Source organism: Panthera pardus, unplaced genomic scaffold (assembly GCF_024362965.1).
Source record: "Panthera pardus isolate Hobbes unplaced genomic scaffold, ASM2436296v1 HiC_scaffold_25, whole genome shotgun sequence".
Classification (NCBI taxonomy): Eukaryota; Metazoa; Chordata; class Mammalia; order Carnivora; family Felidae; genus Panthera; species Panthera pardus.
Genome location: NW_026526821.1, coordinates 16512960 through 16532229, shown reverse-complemented (window position 1 = coordinate 16532229; position 19270 = coordinate 16512960). Strand labels below are relative to the sequence as shown.

The window sequence follows — 19270 nt, the reverse complement described above, 5'->3', positions numbered from 1 at the left end:
CATTAAGATCTGTGTGGGTGCCATGAAAAGATCTCAGTCTCAGGAGACAACCAGAATTCTGACTTTCTCACTTCCTGGCTGTGTGACCTTAGGAGAGTCACTCAACCTCTCTGAGTTTCAGGGTCTTTATTGTAAAATGGGGATGATAACAGTGTTCATGCAGCTCATGGCATGGTGCCCAGCACATAGTGAGCACACATCCAGTGAAATAATAAGTATTTTTAATCATTATCACAATTGTTACCATCCTCTGTAGAACAGAGGGATTAGTATCTGTTGGAAAGAACCACTCTGGACCGTGGGAGGGATTGTAAAATGCTGGTCAGTGGTTCGTTAGTTTTCCTTTGGGGTCTGAATGTGCTTTGAAATTAAGAAGTTTCTGGCCCCTCTAGAGCTGAGGCAAAAGCTTCAGTGAAAGGACACAACTGAGCTGAGCTGCTGTCGCCTTCAGAAAAAAGTCCCAATTCTCCAGGCAGAGTGTGAGGCTGTGTTTAATGATACACGTCCCTGCCTCAGAGGAAGCAGGCGGGGTGTTAGTTCTGCGAATCATCAGAAGGCAGGAAGGAGTAGGTGTGATTTCTTATCCTCTCCCGTCTGGGTGGGGGCACCCTGGCACCTGGGGCTCCTCTCCACAGAGGCTGCAAATGGGGAATTTGTGAAAAACACCTTTGTGTTCCTGCCCCTCCGAGAATCTATTAAGCCAGGCGAATCTAATTAAGTTCACAACGATGCCTCCTTACTCTTTCCTCTGGCTCATCCTTCCTGGAGAGGCCACAGGAGCGGCTCCTAAGTGTGCCCATATGTTTCCATGAGAGAAGCAGGAGGCTTGGTGCCCCTGGCCACCAGATATCTCCTAAGTGCCAGCTGGATGCCGGGCCATGTCTGCACAGAAGCAGATGCTTGATGCCCACCATGCTGAGCCCTGGGAAAGCTCAGGAAAGGAGTGTGGCTGGAAAGGGAGGTCAGGGGAGGCCTCTCTGAGGAGGCAATGTTTCAGGTAAGCCTCAAAGGATGCTGACATGGAGGGAGGGAGCAGTGAGCCACAGGGGAAAGTCTCCATTTAGAGGGAAGCCCACATGGGCTCTGGGAAGGATCTGGAAAGGTCAGGAAGACAGAGGTGGTGCATGCAAATCGTTGTTTCACAGGCTAAGACAACGCTAGCAGACCCTGAAGGAGCTTCTGAAGATTCTGAGCAGGGAGGACACCCTTTCTACTTGAGTGGGGTCACTCCAGTGGCCAGCATAGCACCAGAGAGGGGGCTGGTATCTTACTTTGGGACCCCCTCCCTAAATCAGACTCTGATGCAAAGGTTTGGGTGCAAGTATTTTGTTTGGGGGTGACCCCAGGAAGCCATGCAAAGGATGAAGGGAATTGAGACTGGAAGAGAAGAAAACCAGGAAAGGGTGGGCTGGTGAGTTGTGACACCGTGGCCACTGGAACACAGTTCCGCTGGACACTCTGAGGAGAGCATGGAACACAACTCGGAACCGCCCCGCCGAGGAGAGAGGGAGCCCAGGTTTTCCCACACGCTCCTGGTCCCTCATGTTTGAAGGGCACTCCTGGACCCTCACCTGTCCAGCACTTCTGTTCTGCCCTGGGCAGAGGATGCTCTCAGGAGACCATGAACAAATAAATGAGCGAAATAATTTATAGCTTGAAATAACCATTATGAAAGAAAGAGACGATATGATGATACAAAATAATGGTCGTGGGTTAGGTTTTTAGACAACGTAGTCAGGGAAGGCTTCTCGGAAGAGGTAACATTCCAGTTAAGAACTGAAAGATGAGGGGCACCTGGGTGGCTCAGTCGGTTAAGCGTCCGACTTCGGCTCAGGTCACGATCTCACGGACCGTGAGCTCGAGCCCCGCGTCGGGCTCTGTGCTGACAGCTCAGAGCCTGGAGCCTGTTTCAGATTCTGTGTCTCCCTCTCTCTCTGACCCTCCCCCGTTCATGCTCTGTCTCTCTCTGTCTCAAAAATAAATAAACGTTAAAAAAAAAATTAAAAAAAAAAAAAAAAAGAACTGAAAGATGAGCCACGTGCAGAGACCAAGGGGAGGAAAGCTCAGGTCAGAAACCTGAGGCCGGGGTAGGCCTCCTGCATTTGAAGATCTGAGAGGAGGCCAAAGCAAGCTAGAGGTGCAGTAGGTGCGGTGGGGACAGTGTATACAAAGGGCTGGAGCGTCAGACTGGGGCCCATCATGCACAGCCTTGAAAACCGTGGAAAGTGGAGCACATTTTAGCCTAAGGGAATGGGGACGCTGAGGAAGACTTTTGAGGAGGGGAATAGCATGGTCCCCTTCGCTTATTTGAGAGATCCGTCCAGTGATTGTGGGGGAATAGGCTGGTGGGAGGTGGGAGAACAGGCAATGGAACAGGAAAACTGGGAGATGGCAGTGGCTTTGGGGGGGTAGGGTGGGGAAAGGTGTGTGTGGGACTTCGGATTCGCTGCAGAGGCCGAGCCAACACAGGTGTGTCTGGGGCAGGAGAGGGGTGCAAGGAACACAGAGAAATCAAGGTTGGGACCCAGGTGTGGGGCTTGGTGAAGCAGACTGAAGGAGAATTGAGTTCCATTTTCAACATGTAAAGGTTGACGTGCTTGTGGGGCATCCAGTGAAGACACAGCGAGGCAATGGAATGAAGGTGTTTGGGGCCCAAGCTGGAGATCAGGGCACCAATCCTATCTTATTTCAGGATGCATCACATAACCAACTAAGTGATGTGGATGCCAGCTGCCTTCCCAGACTTCCCAGAACCTAGTACATTCAACACCAGGCTTTGAAGAGCCCCTGTTTATTATTATTATTATTATTATTATTATTATTATTATTGTTAGTTTGGGGTCTATTTTTGAAAAAATAGAATATTACAGATACAAATTAAGCAGCCTTTGTATCTGTCTTTCTTTTCCTGCTTTTCCTGTTTTTAATGTTTTTACTGCATTTTTATATGTCCTTAAACACCTTATTGTAATGTTTTATGTTATAAACATGTACATTAAGGTATTTTACTGCATGGATCCTTTTGAAACTCTTTTTATTCGTTATTGTTCCTGAGTTCATCCACCTCACTGACAGGTGTAGCTACAGGTCATTCCCTTGAACTCTGTACAGAATTCCGTTATGTGAATATATCACGGATTTTCACCATTTCCTAATTGGTGAACATTCACATTATTTCCAGTTTTTCTGGAACTTAGAAAATGCCATAGTAATGATCATCTTTATTATAATATATAATTTTTGAAAGGTAACTTCATGACTCTTACACAAATACGAAATGAAGACATGTCAATTTATTTAGCTCATTAATTAATGAGAAAGCCAATAATACATTACAATTGGCTCAAAGGAGAATCTGATGAATAGACATATATACCAGCAACCCAGAATGATAAAATAAATTTTGTAATAAAGATAAAACTGGGGCAACAGAATACCGTGTTTGAAATCTTCTTTCTACAAGGTAGAATCAATTGTACCTCTGCCAGACAACACTTATTTGCGTTTTTATGGACAAGAGTCAGTTGCATTCTACCTGATGCCCACTAAGATGGCTCCTATAAAAGAAAAGTTACAAGTGGTGGTCAAGAAGTGGAGAAATTGAAACCTTGTGTACTATTGGTGGGAATGTAAAATGGTGCAGCCACTAGAGAAAACAACGGGGCAGTTCCTCAAAAATAGAATTACTGTGGGGTGCCTGGGTGGCTCAGTCGGTCAAGCATCTGACTTCAGCTCAGGTGGTGATCTCACAGTCCATGGCTTTGAGTCCTACATTGGGCTCTGTGCTGATGGCTTGGAGCCTGGAGTCTGCTTTGGATCCTGTGTCTCCCTCTCTCTTTGCCCTCTCCCGCTTGTGCTCTCTCTCTCAAAAATAAAAATAAACATTAAAAAAAAAAGTAGAATTACTGTATGATCCAGCAACTCTATTTCTGTGTTTATAACCCAAAGAATTGAAAGCAGAGTCTTGAAGGGATATTTAAACACCCACGTTCACAGCAACATTATCCACAACAGCCAAAATGTGGAAGCAACCCAAGTGTCCATTAATAGATGAATGGATGAATGCAGCATCCACATACGATGGAATTTTATTCAGCCTTTAAAAGGAAGGGAAGTCATAAGAGACTCTTAAAAACAGAGAGCAAACTGAAGGTTGGTGGGGGAATGGGGGAGAGGGGAAAATGGTGATGGGCATCGAGGAGGGCACTTGTTGGGATGAGCACTGGGTGTTGTATGTAAGTGATGAACCGCAGGAATCTTCCGCCAAAACCAAGAGCACACTGGATACACTATATGTTAGCCAATTTGATAATAAATTATATTTAAAAAAAGAAAAGAAGAAAAAAAATTAAATAATAATGCAGGGAAGGGAAGTCTGGTATAGGCTACAACGTGGATGAACCTTGAGGACATTTTGCTTGGTGAAATAAGCCGGTCACAGAAGAACAAATTCTGTATGATTCCACTTACAGGAGGCACCTAAGGTAGTCAGATTCATAGAATAGTAGCCAAATGTCACAGTAGTAAAATGGTGGTTGCCAGGGGCAGCAGGGAGGGAGGAATAGGAAGTTATTGTTTTATAGGTAGAGTTGCAGTTTTGCAAGATGGAAAGAGCCCTGGAGATGGACGGTGGGGATGGCCGCACAACAATGGGAAAGTGAACTGTACTCTTAAAATTGGTTAAGGTGGTAAATTGTATGTTGTGTGTATTTTACCACACTGGAAAAAATGTAACAATGAAAAAGATGCACTAATTTCATTTTTTTACAAAGTTGTAAAATAGCCTAGTCAAAGACAAAGGCACACATTCCTGTAGACACAGATAACCCCAGAGGCCCAAGAGCCATGCTCAGCATTCCGTCGAAAGGACAATCATTTGCCCATTCTAATGTCTTTGAGATTTATCCTGCAGTATTTATTTCTTCTTGTGCATCTGGGAAAGTTCTTTATAATAAATATCTTAGAATAGAATTGCTAAATTACCAAATTACATGTCTTCAGTGTACCTGGGTATTATCATTGCCTCTTGAAATGTTTACCTTACTAGCTTACACTCTAAGAGCAGTATAAATAGACACCCAAATGGCCAGTAAACTTATGCAAAGGTGTTCAACCTCTCTAGTAGTCAGGACAATGCAAATTAGAACAAGTTTGAGAGCATTTCGCACTTTGCAGATTTGCAAAAATTCAGAAGTCTGCCATTATCAAATGTTGGCAAAATATGAAATAACAGAGTCAGGAATCTCTGGCTAAAGAATTCTAAGCACGCTGCTGGGAAGAAAAATGAAAAAAACAAGTCCTAAACACAGAACCCCAAGGCCATTTTGCCCTTCAGGAAATAATGTCAGACTCTGTTTAAGATTCAGGGAAGGAAGGGTATTTACGCATGGAAGTGGAAAGAGGGATGTTTAGAGATTTTAAATCCTTCGACTCTTATTTCTTGAGAGTTAAATTTTTTTCCCAGCTTTATTGAGATAGTACTAACATTTAACGTATATTATTTTAAGGTATACAACATGATGATTTAATGCATGCAAATATTTTGTGAAATTATTATTACAGTAAGGTTAGTTAATACCTGCATCCCCTCACATAATTACCTTCGTGTGTGTGATGATTTAAGATCTCTGTTCTTAACGACTTTCAAGTATACAATATAGTATTGTTAATTATAATCCCCGTGCTGTATATTAGGTACCCAGAACTTATTTATGCTGTAGTTGGAAGTTTATTCCCTTTGACCGCCTTCACCCATTTCCCAGCCCCTGGCCCTGGAAGACACCATCCTACTCTCTATTTCTTTGAGTTTGGCTTTTTTAGACCCCACATGAGGGAGAGCACAGTCTGTCTTTCTCTGTCTGCCTTATGTCACTTGGTATAAGGGCCATCCACATTGTTGCAAAAGGCAGATCTCCTTCTTGCTTGTTGCCAAATAACATTGTACATACATTCCACACTTTCTGTCTGTTCATCTGTTCAGAGAAACTTAGGTTGTTTCCATGCCTTGGCTATGGTAAATAATGCCGCAGTGAACAACGGGGATGCAGATCTCTCTTCAAGGTAGTGATTTCATTTCTTTTGGATCGATACCCAGAAGTGGGATTGCCAGATCACATGGTAGTTCTGTTTTTAATTTTTCAAGGAACCTCCAGACTGTTTTCCAGAGTGTCTGCTCTAATCTACACTCCCACCAACAGTGCACAAGGGTTCCCTTTTTTTTTTCACAGCCTCACCGACACTTTTATCTCGTATATTTTTGATGATAGCCATTGTAACAGATATGAGGTGGTGCCACATTGTGGGTTTGATTTGCATTTCCCTGATGATGAGTGATGTTATGGACCTTTTCATGTACCTGTTGGCCGTTTGTAAGTCTTCAAAGTATCTATTCAAGTTCTTTGCCCATTTTTAAATTGAATTCTTTGTAAAAGTTTCTACTCTTTGAAATAGTTCACTTGAAGTCTGTTTCCTGGGCTTCTTTATGATTAATATAATAATAAAATATAGATTTCACAATATATTATATTAAGAACTCAGTACCAAAATCTACTTACGTGCTGTTCACAAGATGCACACTTAAAATGATGAAGGACAGTAATAAACAGTGGGAAAATAGAGATACTGATCACAGGTGAAGTTGGATCTAAAATAAAAACATTAATTGAGGCAAAGATACTGGTTTTTTTTTTTTATTAAGAAGAAGAAGCCATCATGAAAATATAGCATTCTGGAACATTTATGGGAATGAATAGCGTCACATCAGTATATGTGAAGAAACCTGTTTAAATTCCGTAGAGAAACTGAAGGGAACACAATAGCAGTGGGAGCTGCTTTAACTCATTTTTCTTGAAATCTCACAGCTAGAGTAGTCAAAACAGTTGATTGAATAGACATATAGAGAAATGTGTATATTGGAGCATAAACACGATTTCAGATACACATGAACATTTTACAAAAACTCATCATACCCTAAGCCATAATGAAAACCCCAATACCAAAAAGATAAAATTCTAGGAGTCATGTTTTCTGACCATAATAACAAAAGAATATATTAAATGAAGACTCCTCTCCAAATAACTTAAGGTAAAAAACAAAACAAAACGAAAAACCAACAAACAACCCTTCAGTTGTAGAATATATATTTTTATTTGGGGGGGATGAGTAGGGGCAGAGAGAGAGAGAGAGAGAGAGAGAGAGAGAGAGAGAGAGTCTCAAGCAGCCTCTATGCTCAGTGTGGAGCCCAACGTGGGACAGGATCCCACCATCCCAGGATCATGACCTGAGCCAAAACCAGGAGTCAGATGCCCAACCGACTGAGCCACCCAGGTGCCCCATAGAATTAAAAAAAAAATTAATGTTTATTTTTGAGAGAGAATGAGAACGAGAGCGAGAGTGAGCACAGGTGGGGGAGGGGCAGAGAGAGAGGGAGACACAGAATCCAGAGCAGGCTCCAGGCTCTGAGCCCGATGTGAGGCCCAAACCCATGAACTTTGAGATCATGACCTGAGCCAAAGCTGGACACTTAACCAACTGAGCCATCCAGGCAACCCCCTCCCCCTTGCCTAACACTGTAGAATATTTTTTAAAATATTTGTGTGGTATACAATGAGGGAAAAATCATAGTTATGGAGCAGGGGTTCTCAACTTCAGCACTACTGACATTTTGGGGTACATAACTCTTTGGGTGTGTGTGTGTGTGTGGAGGGGGCATTCTACACATTGTAGGACATTTAGCATCATCCCTGACCTCTACCTGCTAGATGCTGGTAGCACCAACTACACACACACACACACACACACACACAGACCAGTTGTGACAGCCAGAAATGGCTCTACATATTTCCAGATTTCTCTGCAAATGGTCCCTGTCTGAACCTCTGCCCTAGATAGTAATATTATTAGAAAAGAAAATCTGAGGGGCATCTGGGTGGCTCAGTCGGTTAAGCATCTGACTTTGGATTTCAACTCAGATCATGATCTCATGGTTCATGAGTTTGAGCCCTGCATCAGGCTCTGTGCTGACAGCATGGGGCTTGCTCAGGATTCACTCTCCCTCTCTTTCTCTCTCTCCTCTCTCTGTCTCTGCCTCTCCCCTGCTTGTGCTCGCTTTCTCTTTCAAAATAAATAACTTAAGAAAATAAAATGTGAAAGTAAATAAATTATTTAATTTGAAAAGCTACATAAAAAGCAACTTATGATACCCGAGGTCAACAGTAATAGAGAGGAAAGCAAAATTAATAATCAGAAAACTTGTCAAATTTATTTTTTTTAATATAAGAACTGGTTCCTTGGTAGATAATTAAAACATATAAACTTTTTGAGAAGGAAATTTTAAAAAAGCAACATGCATTCACAGTATTATAATTGGGAATGAGGATTTAACTACAAAAACTATAGAGTAGGTTAAAAATATGATAACATTATCCCAGTTATATGCTATTAATGTTAAAATGTGGACAAAGTAGACAGTTGAAGTATATATGTATGTAACTTACCAGAATTAACTAAAGAGAATATGGAAACTAAAATAACCACGGAAAATACTGTGAAAATCAGTCTTTCGAAAAGCACATAACACAAATGCCAACATTGGCTAAAGATAACCCCCCAGAAAATGGAAACGAGGACAAACCTAAAAAAGAAAGTTCCTTAGAACTGAGGACATACCAGACAAAATGAAACAAACACACATCCAGGCAAAGACGGCGATGTTCCGATCAGATTCCACTGAATTCAAGGCAAAAGGAGGCACTTTATAATAATAATAATAACATTCATGGGGCACCTGGGTGGCTCAGTCAGTTAAGTGTCCAACTCTTGGTTTCGGCTGAGGTCACAATCTCATAGTTTGTGAGTTCGAGCCCCACATTGGGCTCTCTGCTGACAGTGCAGAGCTCTCTTGGGATTCTCTCTCCCTCTCCCTCTGCCTCTCGCTCTGCCTCTCTCTCTCTCTAAAAATAAATAAATAAACTTTTAAAAATTTCATAAAAACATTCAATCCATAATGAAGACAGTTTTCTTTTTCCAACAAAAACCAACATTAAGCCCTGTGATGACAGCTCAGAGCCTGGAGCCTGCCTCAGATTGTGTGTGTGTCTCTCTCTGCCCCTCCCCTGCTCGTGCTCTGTCTCTCTATCTCAGGAATAAACATTAAAAAAAATTTTTTTTAATTAGAAAAAAAAGAAATTGGATTCTTTTGAGGAGAAAAAAAACTCCCACATAATAAAATGGGAAATCCATGAACTTGCCTAATGAAGAGAACATGGGAGGAAAACAGCTCCTGGACATGAGAAATTAACAAAAGGAAAAATAACCACAGATGCAATGGAAATAAAAATAGGGGCACCTGGCTGGCTCGGTCGGTGGAGCATGTGATTCTTGATCTCGGGGTTGTAGGTTCGAGCCCCACATTGGGTGTCAAGATTACTTAAAAATAAAATCTTTAAAAAAAAATGAAATAAAAATAATTATGAGTATGCAAATTGTTATGCCTCACTCAACAGTGTGTGCGTGTATATATAAAATATTTAGGTGAAAAGAACACACCGTTCTACAGATGTATTTAGTATGAGAAATGCCTGTATGTAAAAATCAGGAGCTTTCTTATATTCCAAAAATAATAAGTTAGAAATATCATAAGGAAGATTTGATGAGGAAATTACTGACTTAGAGGAAGAAAAGTACAAAGCTTTATTAAGGGATTTATTTCTTCTATGTGTTTAACAAACACTTATACACAATATATGGCTTACTAGGGGCCAGGCACATTTTGTCCTACCCAAACCTAAAAGGTAGTTTTAATTATTATCTGCATTTTTTTGCATGAAGAAACTGAGGCACAGAGAGGATACATAACTGGGCCAAGGTCACGCAGCTTATAAGTGGCTGAACCGGGATCCAAATCACAGCCAGCCTCCAGCACCTGTGCTCTTTGCTGTAGCGCTGCATAGCAAGTAAATGAACAGACACACCGTGTTCTAGGAGGGAGGACTCAGTATCAGTAAATGGAAAATGATCAGTAAAATGATCAATTCACTGCTGGCCTGAGCTCTCTGGCGAGGGCTGAACTGCTAACCATCTGTCCAGGGTGAATGTCAACAGAAGGCAAACTGTCAGGGAGCTCTAGGCTGCCCCCGGGTGCACCGAATCTCACCCCTGCCCACCCCCCGACCCCACCGCTGGAGCCTGGGGAAGCCCAGCTGGGAGTGGAGCCCCCCAGCCTTCTCATCTGCATGCCGCTGCTCTGAGTCCCACGGTGCAGAGGTGATGGTGGCCGGCGGGTCCTCCCTAGCTCACAATGCCCTGTCCTATTCTCTTAGATCCAGGAGATGGTCCACTCGGAGGTTGCTGCCTACGACTCAGGCCGGCCTGGGCCCCTCCTGGGCCGCCCGGCGATGCTGGCCAGCCACATGAGTGCCCTCAGCCAATCCCAGCTCATCTCTCAGATGGGCATCCGGAGTGGCATCGCCCACAGCTCCCCGTCACCCCCAGGGAGCAAGTCAGCGACGCCGTCTCCCTCCAGTTCAACTCAGGAGGAGGAATCAGAAGCGCATTTCAAGGTAGGGAGGGTGGAGATGCAGAGCCCTAACTGATGCCCTCCTGTCAGCAGGTGGGTGGGCCCTGTGTGGAAATTGGCATCACCTACCTCTAGACAAGACTAGAAGGGTCTAACTGTACCCTTTGCTGGAAGACACGGAGGAGGAAAATCAGCAGGTAGAACGGGGCCCACTGGCTGGAACGCCTGGGCAGTGGGGATGGTGGTGACTGGAACTCGGGATACCTGGGTTCAGCTGCTAAATTTGCTGAGCATCTTTGACAAGATCCTCAGGGTCACATCTTAGGGCCACATTGGCCTTTTAGGAGAAAATGTTCTGATAAAAATGGGTGGCCCAGCAGAAGGCATCTCTGGACTGCGCTGACCGCAGGATGGGGCACTAAAAATGAACACCACCACCCCAGTCACTGGGGACACACCCCCCAACATCCCTGGAGTCATGGGTGGTCCTGCCTCTTAAGAACAGGTCGGAGGGGAGAGGTCACCAGCTGTCCAGGCTTGTCCTTTCTTTGCACTGACAAATCCCCCTGGCTGTTGGAAAGCATCTTGTTTTACTGGGGCCGAAAACAGAGGCCCAGAAAGGCCCAGGATGGAAGCTGTCACTGGGAGCCTCCCAATGAGCCCGTGGCAGAATAAACTTGATCCCACCACTTCCGCCTCCCTTCCTTCTTCATAAGGGCCTCTCACCCCTTTCCACACAGTGGCCCTGCAGATGCCTGGGAGCAGGAGCCATGGCGCCTGTCCCCTCTAGCAGAGACCCTGACCTCCTGGGCTTGGGCGGGGGGGGGGGGGGGGGGGGGGGCGGGGCGCAGGGGGAGGCGCATCTGGATCCGGTTCAGCTTCATCCTCAGGATAATTTGGTCTCTGCCATAGGCCAGACAGGAGCCGTTTTTATTTTATTTTTTATTTAACGGACACTTGGGGCCAGACGCTGTTCTAAGCACATAACAAGTATGCATCCATGTAATCCTCACCACAGTCCTGGCGGTAGGTGCCATCATCTATCTCCAGTTGGCCGATGGGAAAACTGAGGCCCAGAGAGATTGTGTAACTTCTCCAGCGTCACCAAAACAGGATTCAGACTGAGGTGGTCACAGTCTGGCTCCAGCTGATGTGCTCTTGGCCACCTGTAGTGCCCTGTCATCTCTTCCTCATCCAGCGGTGTATCTGCATCCCTCCTCCTGCTAGAGCCTCTCCTGGGGTGGACACAACCGGGCCTGGAGGGCGGCCAGCTGCACATAGAGGCAGGAACAGAACGGGCTCTGCTGCAGACTGCCCCTCACTGTCCCGCAGACTCGGAGGCCTGAATCTTGTCCAGTGGCCCACGGTTTCCCTATCAGTTCCCGGCGTCACTTTCATCTGCTTGGTGCAGGCTGACAGTCCTCATTGCAGGATCCAGGGCCTTTGACCAAAGTTCCTGGTCCCTCCTGTGTGGCCTGAAGGGTCCTTTTGGGGACCTGCTGAGGTCTGTGGTGAGCATCCCTATACTGTACCCATCCTGCAAGCCCTGAGTCCGACACTCACGGGATTGCAGTCCTGGAGTCTGATTGCTCCTGAAGGCCAGGTGTCCAGAGTGAGGCCACACCCAGTGAGTCACATAACCCCTTTCCCATCCAGCCATGTCACAGGGGCCCCTGTGGACTATGCCCCCTGCCCCAAGTTGCACACCTGAAAATTGGCGGGAGACACTGATCTTCTGTGGTTAAGGATCATCTTTGGGGATGATTTGTGATCACAAGAAAGGAGAGCTGTTAAGAAAAATATATATAAAACTTGGAAATCGGGCCCTGAACAACAGCTGCATGCTCCTTCAGTGGCGTACCACAGCATTGTCCAGCAGGCTTGCTCCAGAATTACCGGTCCTCTGGGAGAATGTGCCGCTGTTGTGATTCATTACTCATGATCGATTATGGGACTTTACACTTTAAAGTCAGATGTTAACTTGGGAAAGAAGTGGTAGAGATGTAAACAATTTTCGTCTGATTACAAGGCAAATGAATTTTTCCCTATAGAGATGCAAATGACTTCTGCCCTGTAGAAAAGATTAAAACCCCCCAAAGCGATAGTTTCATTACTCTGTAGGGCAGTTTTGCTTATATTTCTTTGAATCAACTTTGCTGCCTTGCTGATTTTCATTAATGAGTTAAGCACAAACCCCAGAGTTCCTAGCTCCTACCCAGCCTGTGCGTATGTCTGTTGCCTCCCTCACCTAGAGAGTGAGGAGCATGACCATGTGTTCAAGCCCAGGGTGGTGGCCAGCCCACCACCGCCCATGCATGCGTGGAGTCAGACAGGGAGGTGGTGGGGTGCTGAGGAAGGTCCCCTCTGCCTCAGGCTGGGGTGGGTAACCTTTGACAGGAGGCCCCCAGCTTCTCTGTTTTTCTGACTCCTCTCACCTGCGCAGATGTCCGGAGAGAAGAGACCCTCGGCTGACCCAGGAAAAAAGACCAAGAACCCAAAGAAGAAGAAGAAGAAGGACCCCAACGAGCCTCAGAAGCCTGTGTCGGCCTATGCGCTCTTCTTCAGAGACACTCAGGCCGCCATCAAGGGACAGAACCCCAGCGCCACCTTTGGAGATGTGTCCAAAATCGTGGCCTCTATGTGGGACAGCTTGGGAGAGGAGCAGAAGCAGGTGAGTCTCTGTCCCTTTTGGGACCGTCCCCCGAGGCTTTGAGGCCCTGGAGCCAGTGACAGACTTGGAATGTCTGAAACCAGGAAGACACTCTTACGGAGGTCTTTTCCTGGACTCAGTTTGCCCATCTGTAATCTGGGAAGCTATTCCAGTTCTGCTGTTTGCCAGCTGTGTTCTCTAGTGACTTAACCAGTCTGGATTTCGGCTTCCTCATCTGTAAAACACGAATAAGCATCTCCGTCCGTCTTGTCGCTCCAACTGTGTGAGTCTGGAGTCCAGACCAGAGCTTCCTCTCCCACCTACCGTGTGCCCATGGCTCCTCTCGTGGGCGTCCAGGGAGGATAGGGAGCAGAACCAGCCCTAGGCAGATTCCAGTTACCAGCTGTGGGACCTCGGGCTGATCGCCGGAGCCCTCCCCAGTGTTGCCCATGTCTTGAATCTTTCAGGCCTACAAGAGGAAGACCGAGGCAGCAAAAAAGGAGTATCTGAAGGCTCTGGCAGCCTACAGGGCCAGCCTCGTATCCAAGGTAACACCCTGGACCGTGGGCCCGGCCGTGATGAGGGTGGCACCCCCCAAGGGATAGAGCAAGAACTGAGGCCCATGGGAACGGTCAGAGCTACAGTTTGTGGAGAGAGTGGATAAGACCAATGTGGTCACTTCTCCGGTGTGCCTACTATGTGCTGCGCTCATGCTGAGCACTTTACATGTATCTCGTTTCATTTAATTCTTCCAAGAACCCAGCGTTCAGTGAGGTTAAGCAACTTGCCTGACATGATGAGCGTAGGGGCGTTGTCTGAAAGCTATCCTAGAGGACATGGCAGGTGGGTTAGGCCCTAAAGCGTCGGGTGGGGGGAGGGGGGTGTTCCAAGTTGAGGGAACAGCACGTGCAAAGGCATAGAGGCCGTAGAGGAGCATAAATAGAGGATGTCCCAGCTGGATGGTGCTGGCCTCACGGGCCAGGCTGAGGAGTATGGGCCTCATGGGCAGGGAAACCCCAGGGATTAGTGCAGGAGGTGGTTGGATGGTCAGAGCCAAGTGCACTGATGACCCAGAATTACCTCCGGTTAGCTCATAGCTCCCTGCCAAGGGGTCAGAGAGCCAGCCAGGGGCCATGGCAGTGGTTTGCAGACCCTGCTGGTCTCATGGCCCAAGTTCTGGCTTATCCCTCTTCCCCAGAATAATTGGTGTCTGTCTCCTTGCAGAGCTCCCCAGACCAGGGCGAGACCAAGGGCACTCAGGCAAACCCACCGGCCAAAATGCTGCCACCCAAGCAGCCCCTTTATGCCATGCCGGGCCTGGCCTCCTTCCTGACGCCATCGGACCTGCAGGCCTTCCGCAGCGGGGCCTCTCCCGCCAGCCTTGCCCGGACGCTGGGCTCCAAGTCACTGCTGCCTGGCCTCAGCGCGTCCCCGCCACCGCCCCCCTCCTTCCCTCTCAGCCCTCCACTGCACCAGCAGCTGCCGCTGCCGCCCCATGCCCAGGGTGCCCTCCTCAGTCCACCTGTTAGCATGTCTCCAGCCCCCCAGGCTCCTGTCCTGCCCACCCCCATGGCACTGCAGGTGCAGCTGGCTATGAGCCCCTCACCTCCAGGGCCACAGGTAAGGACAGCCCAGTAGGAACATGCCCTTCAGGACCCCTCGTGGGGAAGGGAGGTGGCTTGGGATTTCAGATACTGGCCCTGCCCCTCACTAACCTAGGCTCCTTACCTCTCTCTGAACCTCAGTCACATCTATGAACTGGCTCTAGCATACCTTCCCCGAGATACACCGGCTACAGTGAACAGTTGACAAGTTCCCAGACAGATGCTTTGGATCCTTAGGATGTCCCAGGCCCTCCTCTTCTCCTCTGTCCATTTCTGCTCTCTGGCCTGAGGGGCTGAAAGCCATGCAGCTTCTGCCAGACCAGCCCCAGCCCCTGACTCTCCCCAGCGCCTTCAAAGTCTGACCCCACTGATTGTTCCACAGATACTCTTACGATACTTGTGTGGCTCAGCACGATAACTCCATTTTATAGACTGGGAAACCAAGGCCAGAAAAGGAAAGGCCCCGAAAGCAAGAGTCCTTCACCCCGCTGATGCAGCCAGGAGAAGGGTTGAATTTTCCAGAAGGTGCTCCGCTAGGGAGAAGGAAGAAGCATTCCAGGCAGAGAGGCAGAGTGGAAGTTTTGTAGAGGCCGGAGGAAGTGTCTCCGTGAACACCCTCAGGCACATAGAGTTCCTACCCCCTGCTTGCTGCTGGAGATGTGCACCCCATTTTCTCCCCTTTGCTCACCTGCCTCCTTTCCCCTGGGCAGGACTTCCCTCACATCTCCGAGTTCCCCAGTGGGTCCGGATCCCGCTCACCCGGCCCGTCCAATCCCCCAAGCAGCAGCGGAGACTGGGACAGCAGTTACCCCAGCACGGAGTGTGGCGTCAGCACGTGCAGGTGGGTCTTCACCCTGGCCTCCGCCGCAGCCCCGGGGCTGCCAGGGGACGGGAGGGGCAAGGCTCTGCGGGTCACTGTCAGCCCTGCGGGAGTGCCCCGGGGGTGCCCGCAGTCTTGCGAGAAGACACAGGATGAAGCAAGACCCCAGAAGGACTCCGCTGGTCTGACGCCAGGGCCTGGGAGACGGGGCCAGCTTCAGTCTTCCTTTTCCTCCTTCCGTCCTGGTTGTCTCACCGGTGCCACCATGTGACACTCACCGATGGCTCCTCTGTCCTCAGTCAGGTTCCCTGGAAGCAGAGCTGATGCGGGTGCCTTCGATGGTGCCGAGGGAGAGCTTGTGGGAGAAGGGAAGGGAGAGGGGCAGGACAGGGCCCCGGAGGGAGCTGAGAGAGCTCAGCCACAGACTCACTTCAGCCTGATCCCACCGTGAGCTCGGAGCTCGGCCACAGATGGCCCTGCAGACTTGGTCCCGCTCTGAGGTTAGGGCTTTTTGTACCCATGTCTGTCAGCCATTGGCTCTGGGCTGCCCCAGGGGGTGTGGCCCCCAGGCAAGGCAGGTCTCGTCCGCCCGCCCCCGGGCAGCTCTCTGGGGAGGGCAGGAGAGGGGGTCTGGGGGAGGCACGAGCAAGAAGGGCCAAGTGGCCAACACGGGGAGCCTCAGACCTTACTGGTACCCCTACCGCCCGCTGCAGCCCAGCACCCCCTCTGACACCCACCCCCCCCCCGACTTGGCTGGTCCCTGGTCCTCATGTGGACCTCGTCCTCCAACCTCCTCTCCCATCCTTCATTCTCAGCCTCTTAGCCTGTCAATGCCACGCTAACTTTCCTTCCTCTAGAAGGTCTTCCTGACCCAAGAGACAGTGACCCCTCATTTCAGAAGAGGGAAATGGGGTACGGATGTCACCTTATTCCTCTACCCACCAGCCCTGACTGCCATCCCCTGGCAAGAACTAACCCTGTGGCCACACCCTGGGTATGTGGTCCCAGCAGCAGTCCCACACCCTGGAAGTCTGGATGGTCATGTTTGGTGGACAGGAGGTGCTCTCTGTGGCCGGGCTCCAGCTGCGCCTAAGCCTGGCTGTCGGCCTCTCTGTTCCTCACCCGGCCAAGCCCGCCAGGGAGCGAGCAGACAGGGCTCGTGCCCCGCTGCTGAGGGCCAGTGCCCGGCCACAGACTCTGCCTGGGTGGGCAGACTGCGCTCAGCGGGAATTCCTGTCTCCCTACCTGGGCAGGTGCAGACCCTCCCTCCACGGGCTCCCTTCCCAAGAGTCAGAGTGTGGGGCTGGGGGCTCTACGATGGACATTAGGGAGTGCGTCCGAGCTTCCCCCCAACACGGAGGGCAGCCCACAGCTGTGCCCTATTTTACTTATGTTTTAAGTGGAGGTAGAACTGGCATATTAGTTTCAGGTGTACCACAGAGTGATCGAATCAGACTCGCGCTTCCTGGGAGATGATCACCACAGAGAGTCTAGGTAACATCTGTTGCCACTCAGAGTTACAGATTCTTGTCCTGAGAACCTTTCAGATCTACTCTCTTAGCAGCCTTCAAGCGTATAAATGTACAAAAATACAGTATTAGTAACCGAGGTCCCCTGCTGTACATGGTATCCCCAAGACGTATTCATCTTCGAGCTGGAAGTTTATTTATACCTTTGGAGCCTTCACCCGTTTTACCCATCCCCCCCCCCGCCCCCCCCCCCCCCCCCCCCCCCCCCCCCGTCTCTGGCACCCAGCAGTCTGTTCTCTGTGTCTATCAGCTTGGTTTGGGGTTTGTTTAGACTCGACATGTAAGTGAGATCATCTGATACTGGTCTTTCTCATCTTTCTCGGACTTATGTCACTTGGCACAAGGCCCTCAAGGTCTCCCGCTCTCACAGATGGGCATCCTATTTGTAAAAAAAATTTTTTAATGTTTATTGATTTTTAAGAGACAGAGCAGGGGAGGGGCAGAGAGGGAGGGAGACATAGAATCCGAAGCAGGCTCCAGGCTCCGAGCTGTCAGCATGGAAGCCCGATGCGGGGCTTGAACCCATGAACCGTGAGATCATGACCTGAGCCGAAGTCGGATGCCTGACTGACTGAGACACCCACGTGCCCTGAGCGTCCTATTTTAAAAACACAGAAGGCACCTTCCTGCCCTCCTCGGATTCCATGTGGAATTTACAAATGGAAACCGACTCCACACGGACCTGAGAGCTGGGGTGTTGTTGGAACACCTTCTCTGAAGGACAGGCACTCGCAGCCATCTTCCCCCAGCGCTGAGGACCTCGTGGTCCCCAGCCGGGGTTCCAGGAGAGGAGTTTGGTTCTGCCTGGTGGCCCATCAGGGAGGGACCAGTGGTCTCCAGAGGGGCAGCGCATCCAGGGTGAGGGTGAAGGCTAGCGAACAGGTGGCCTGGCACCGTCCGTTCCAGGCCGTGCGTGCGTTCAGGTCCCTGGGAGCCGGAGGGCGCCTGGCTGGGCTCCCCCGGCTCTGACAGCCCCTCCTCTCTCCCCAGCCTGCTCCCCAGGGATAAATCGCTCTACCTCACCTAATCCCGCCTCCCCTCTCCTCCCTGAGGCTTGCTGGAGGGGCACTGCTCCGAGCCTGAAGGGCCCACAGCAGAAGGGGAGCCTTGGCAGGAAGCGGGGTGACCGGAAGGAGACGGCAGTGACACACGGACGCCCCGGGGCCTCGTCTCTTCCTCCACCTCACACCAGACTCTGCAGAGGCAGCCCGCCGCCCCGCCGCCAGCCCAAAGAACCTGCAGGAACCTTCTGCCCCCGACCTGCTTGCTCCAGGGTTACCGTGGACCCCGCTCCTCGCCCTGCACGCCGTACTCTGCGTCTGGACGTCTGGCCCCAGCCCAGGCTCGCGTGGGCTGCCCCCGGAGGGGTCGCCTTCTGACAGAAACCCACCCCCAGATGCACGGGCCTGGGGCCGCCCGGCCACAGACGTGCACATGCGGTTTTACAGTGTGAACAAAGATTATGAAACGTCTAGACTATTGCCTCCACGTAAGTAGTTGACTAAGTGTTTTAGAACCGTGAAGACAGCTGTGAGATTATTTTGTGGGGGAGGGGAGTAGTTTCCTTTTAAGGTGACAACCATTTTCTATGACCCTTAGCACATTTTTGTTTAAGTCTTCTCTTATGGGAGAGGTGCACCAAGCAGCGGCCAAACCGGCTCCCCGCCTGTGCAGCACGTGCCGGACGACTTGTAGCCACACTGGGAGACGTTGCGCTTTTTTTTCTTAACCCTACGTCCGTCTATTTAAAATTGCCAACACCGACCTTTGTCTATTTATGGAGAAAAGTTGAGAACAGAAATGCAGTCTATCATCAAGTGTGTGTGGTTTTCGGGTTCGGTTTGGGTTTTGGTTCTTAGTGTTGTTTGCAGCTGTTCCCTGGCCCTGGCGGGTGTCCGTCCCGGCGCCCAGTGCTTCTCTCCGTTCCTTTCTAATAAAACTTCCGAAAAGTTGAAACTCGGTCTGTTCCTTCATGCGCTTGGCGAGCCAGACCCAGGCCTTCCGAGGTGCCTTGTGGCAGCAGCTCTGCCCTCGACGCCAGCGGCATCTGGGCCCAGCGTCACCTGCCGTTTACTCGCCCGGAGGGTAGGGTCTGTGTGGACGACTGCGCCTCCGTGTCACGTCTGCAGAAGTAGGACAGCAGTGGCGCCC

At 49.4% G+C, this 19270-nt stretch overlaps 1 protein-coding gene across 9 annotated transcripts in view; it reads left to right on the top strand.

Moving 5' to 3' along the window:
- Positions 1-18460, top strand: part of TOX2 (TOX high mobility group box family member 2) — a 135468-nt gene extending 117008 nt beyond the window's left edge. For 8 of the 9 annotated variants that reach the window (XM_019458432.2, XM_019458430.2, XM_019458436.2 and 5 more), the window contains 6 exons: positions 10320-10559; positions 12960-13187; positions 13634-13714; positions 14391-14786; positions 15481-15611; positions 18110-18460. In XM_019458432.2, coding sequence (XP_019313977.1) covers positions 10320-10559; positions 12960-13187; positions 13634-13714; positions 14391-14786; positions 15481-15611; positions 18110-18146 — 1113 coding nt within the window. In that variant the 3' untranslated portion in view covers positions 18147-18460. The remainder of the gene's footprint in view (positions 1-10319; positions 10560-12959; positions 13188-13633; positions 13715-14390; positions 14787-15480; positions 15612-18109) is intronic. The other variant, XM_019458427.2, reaches the window with a different exon arrangement.
- The last annotated feature ends 810 nt before the right edge of the window (positions 18461-19270 follow it).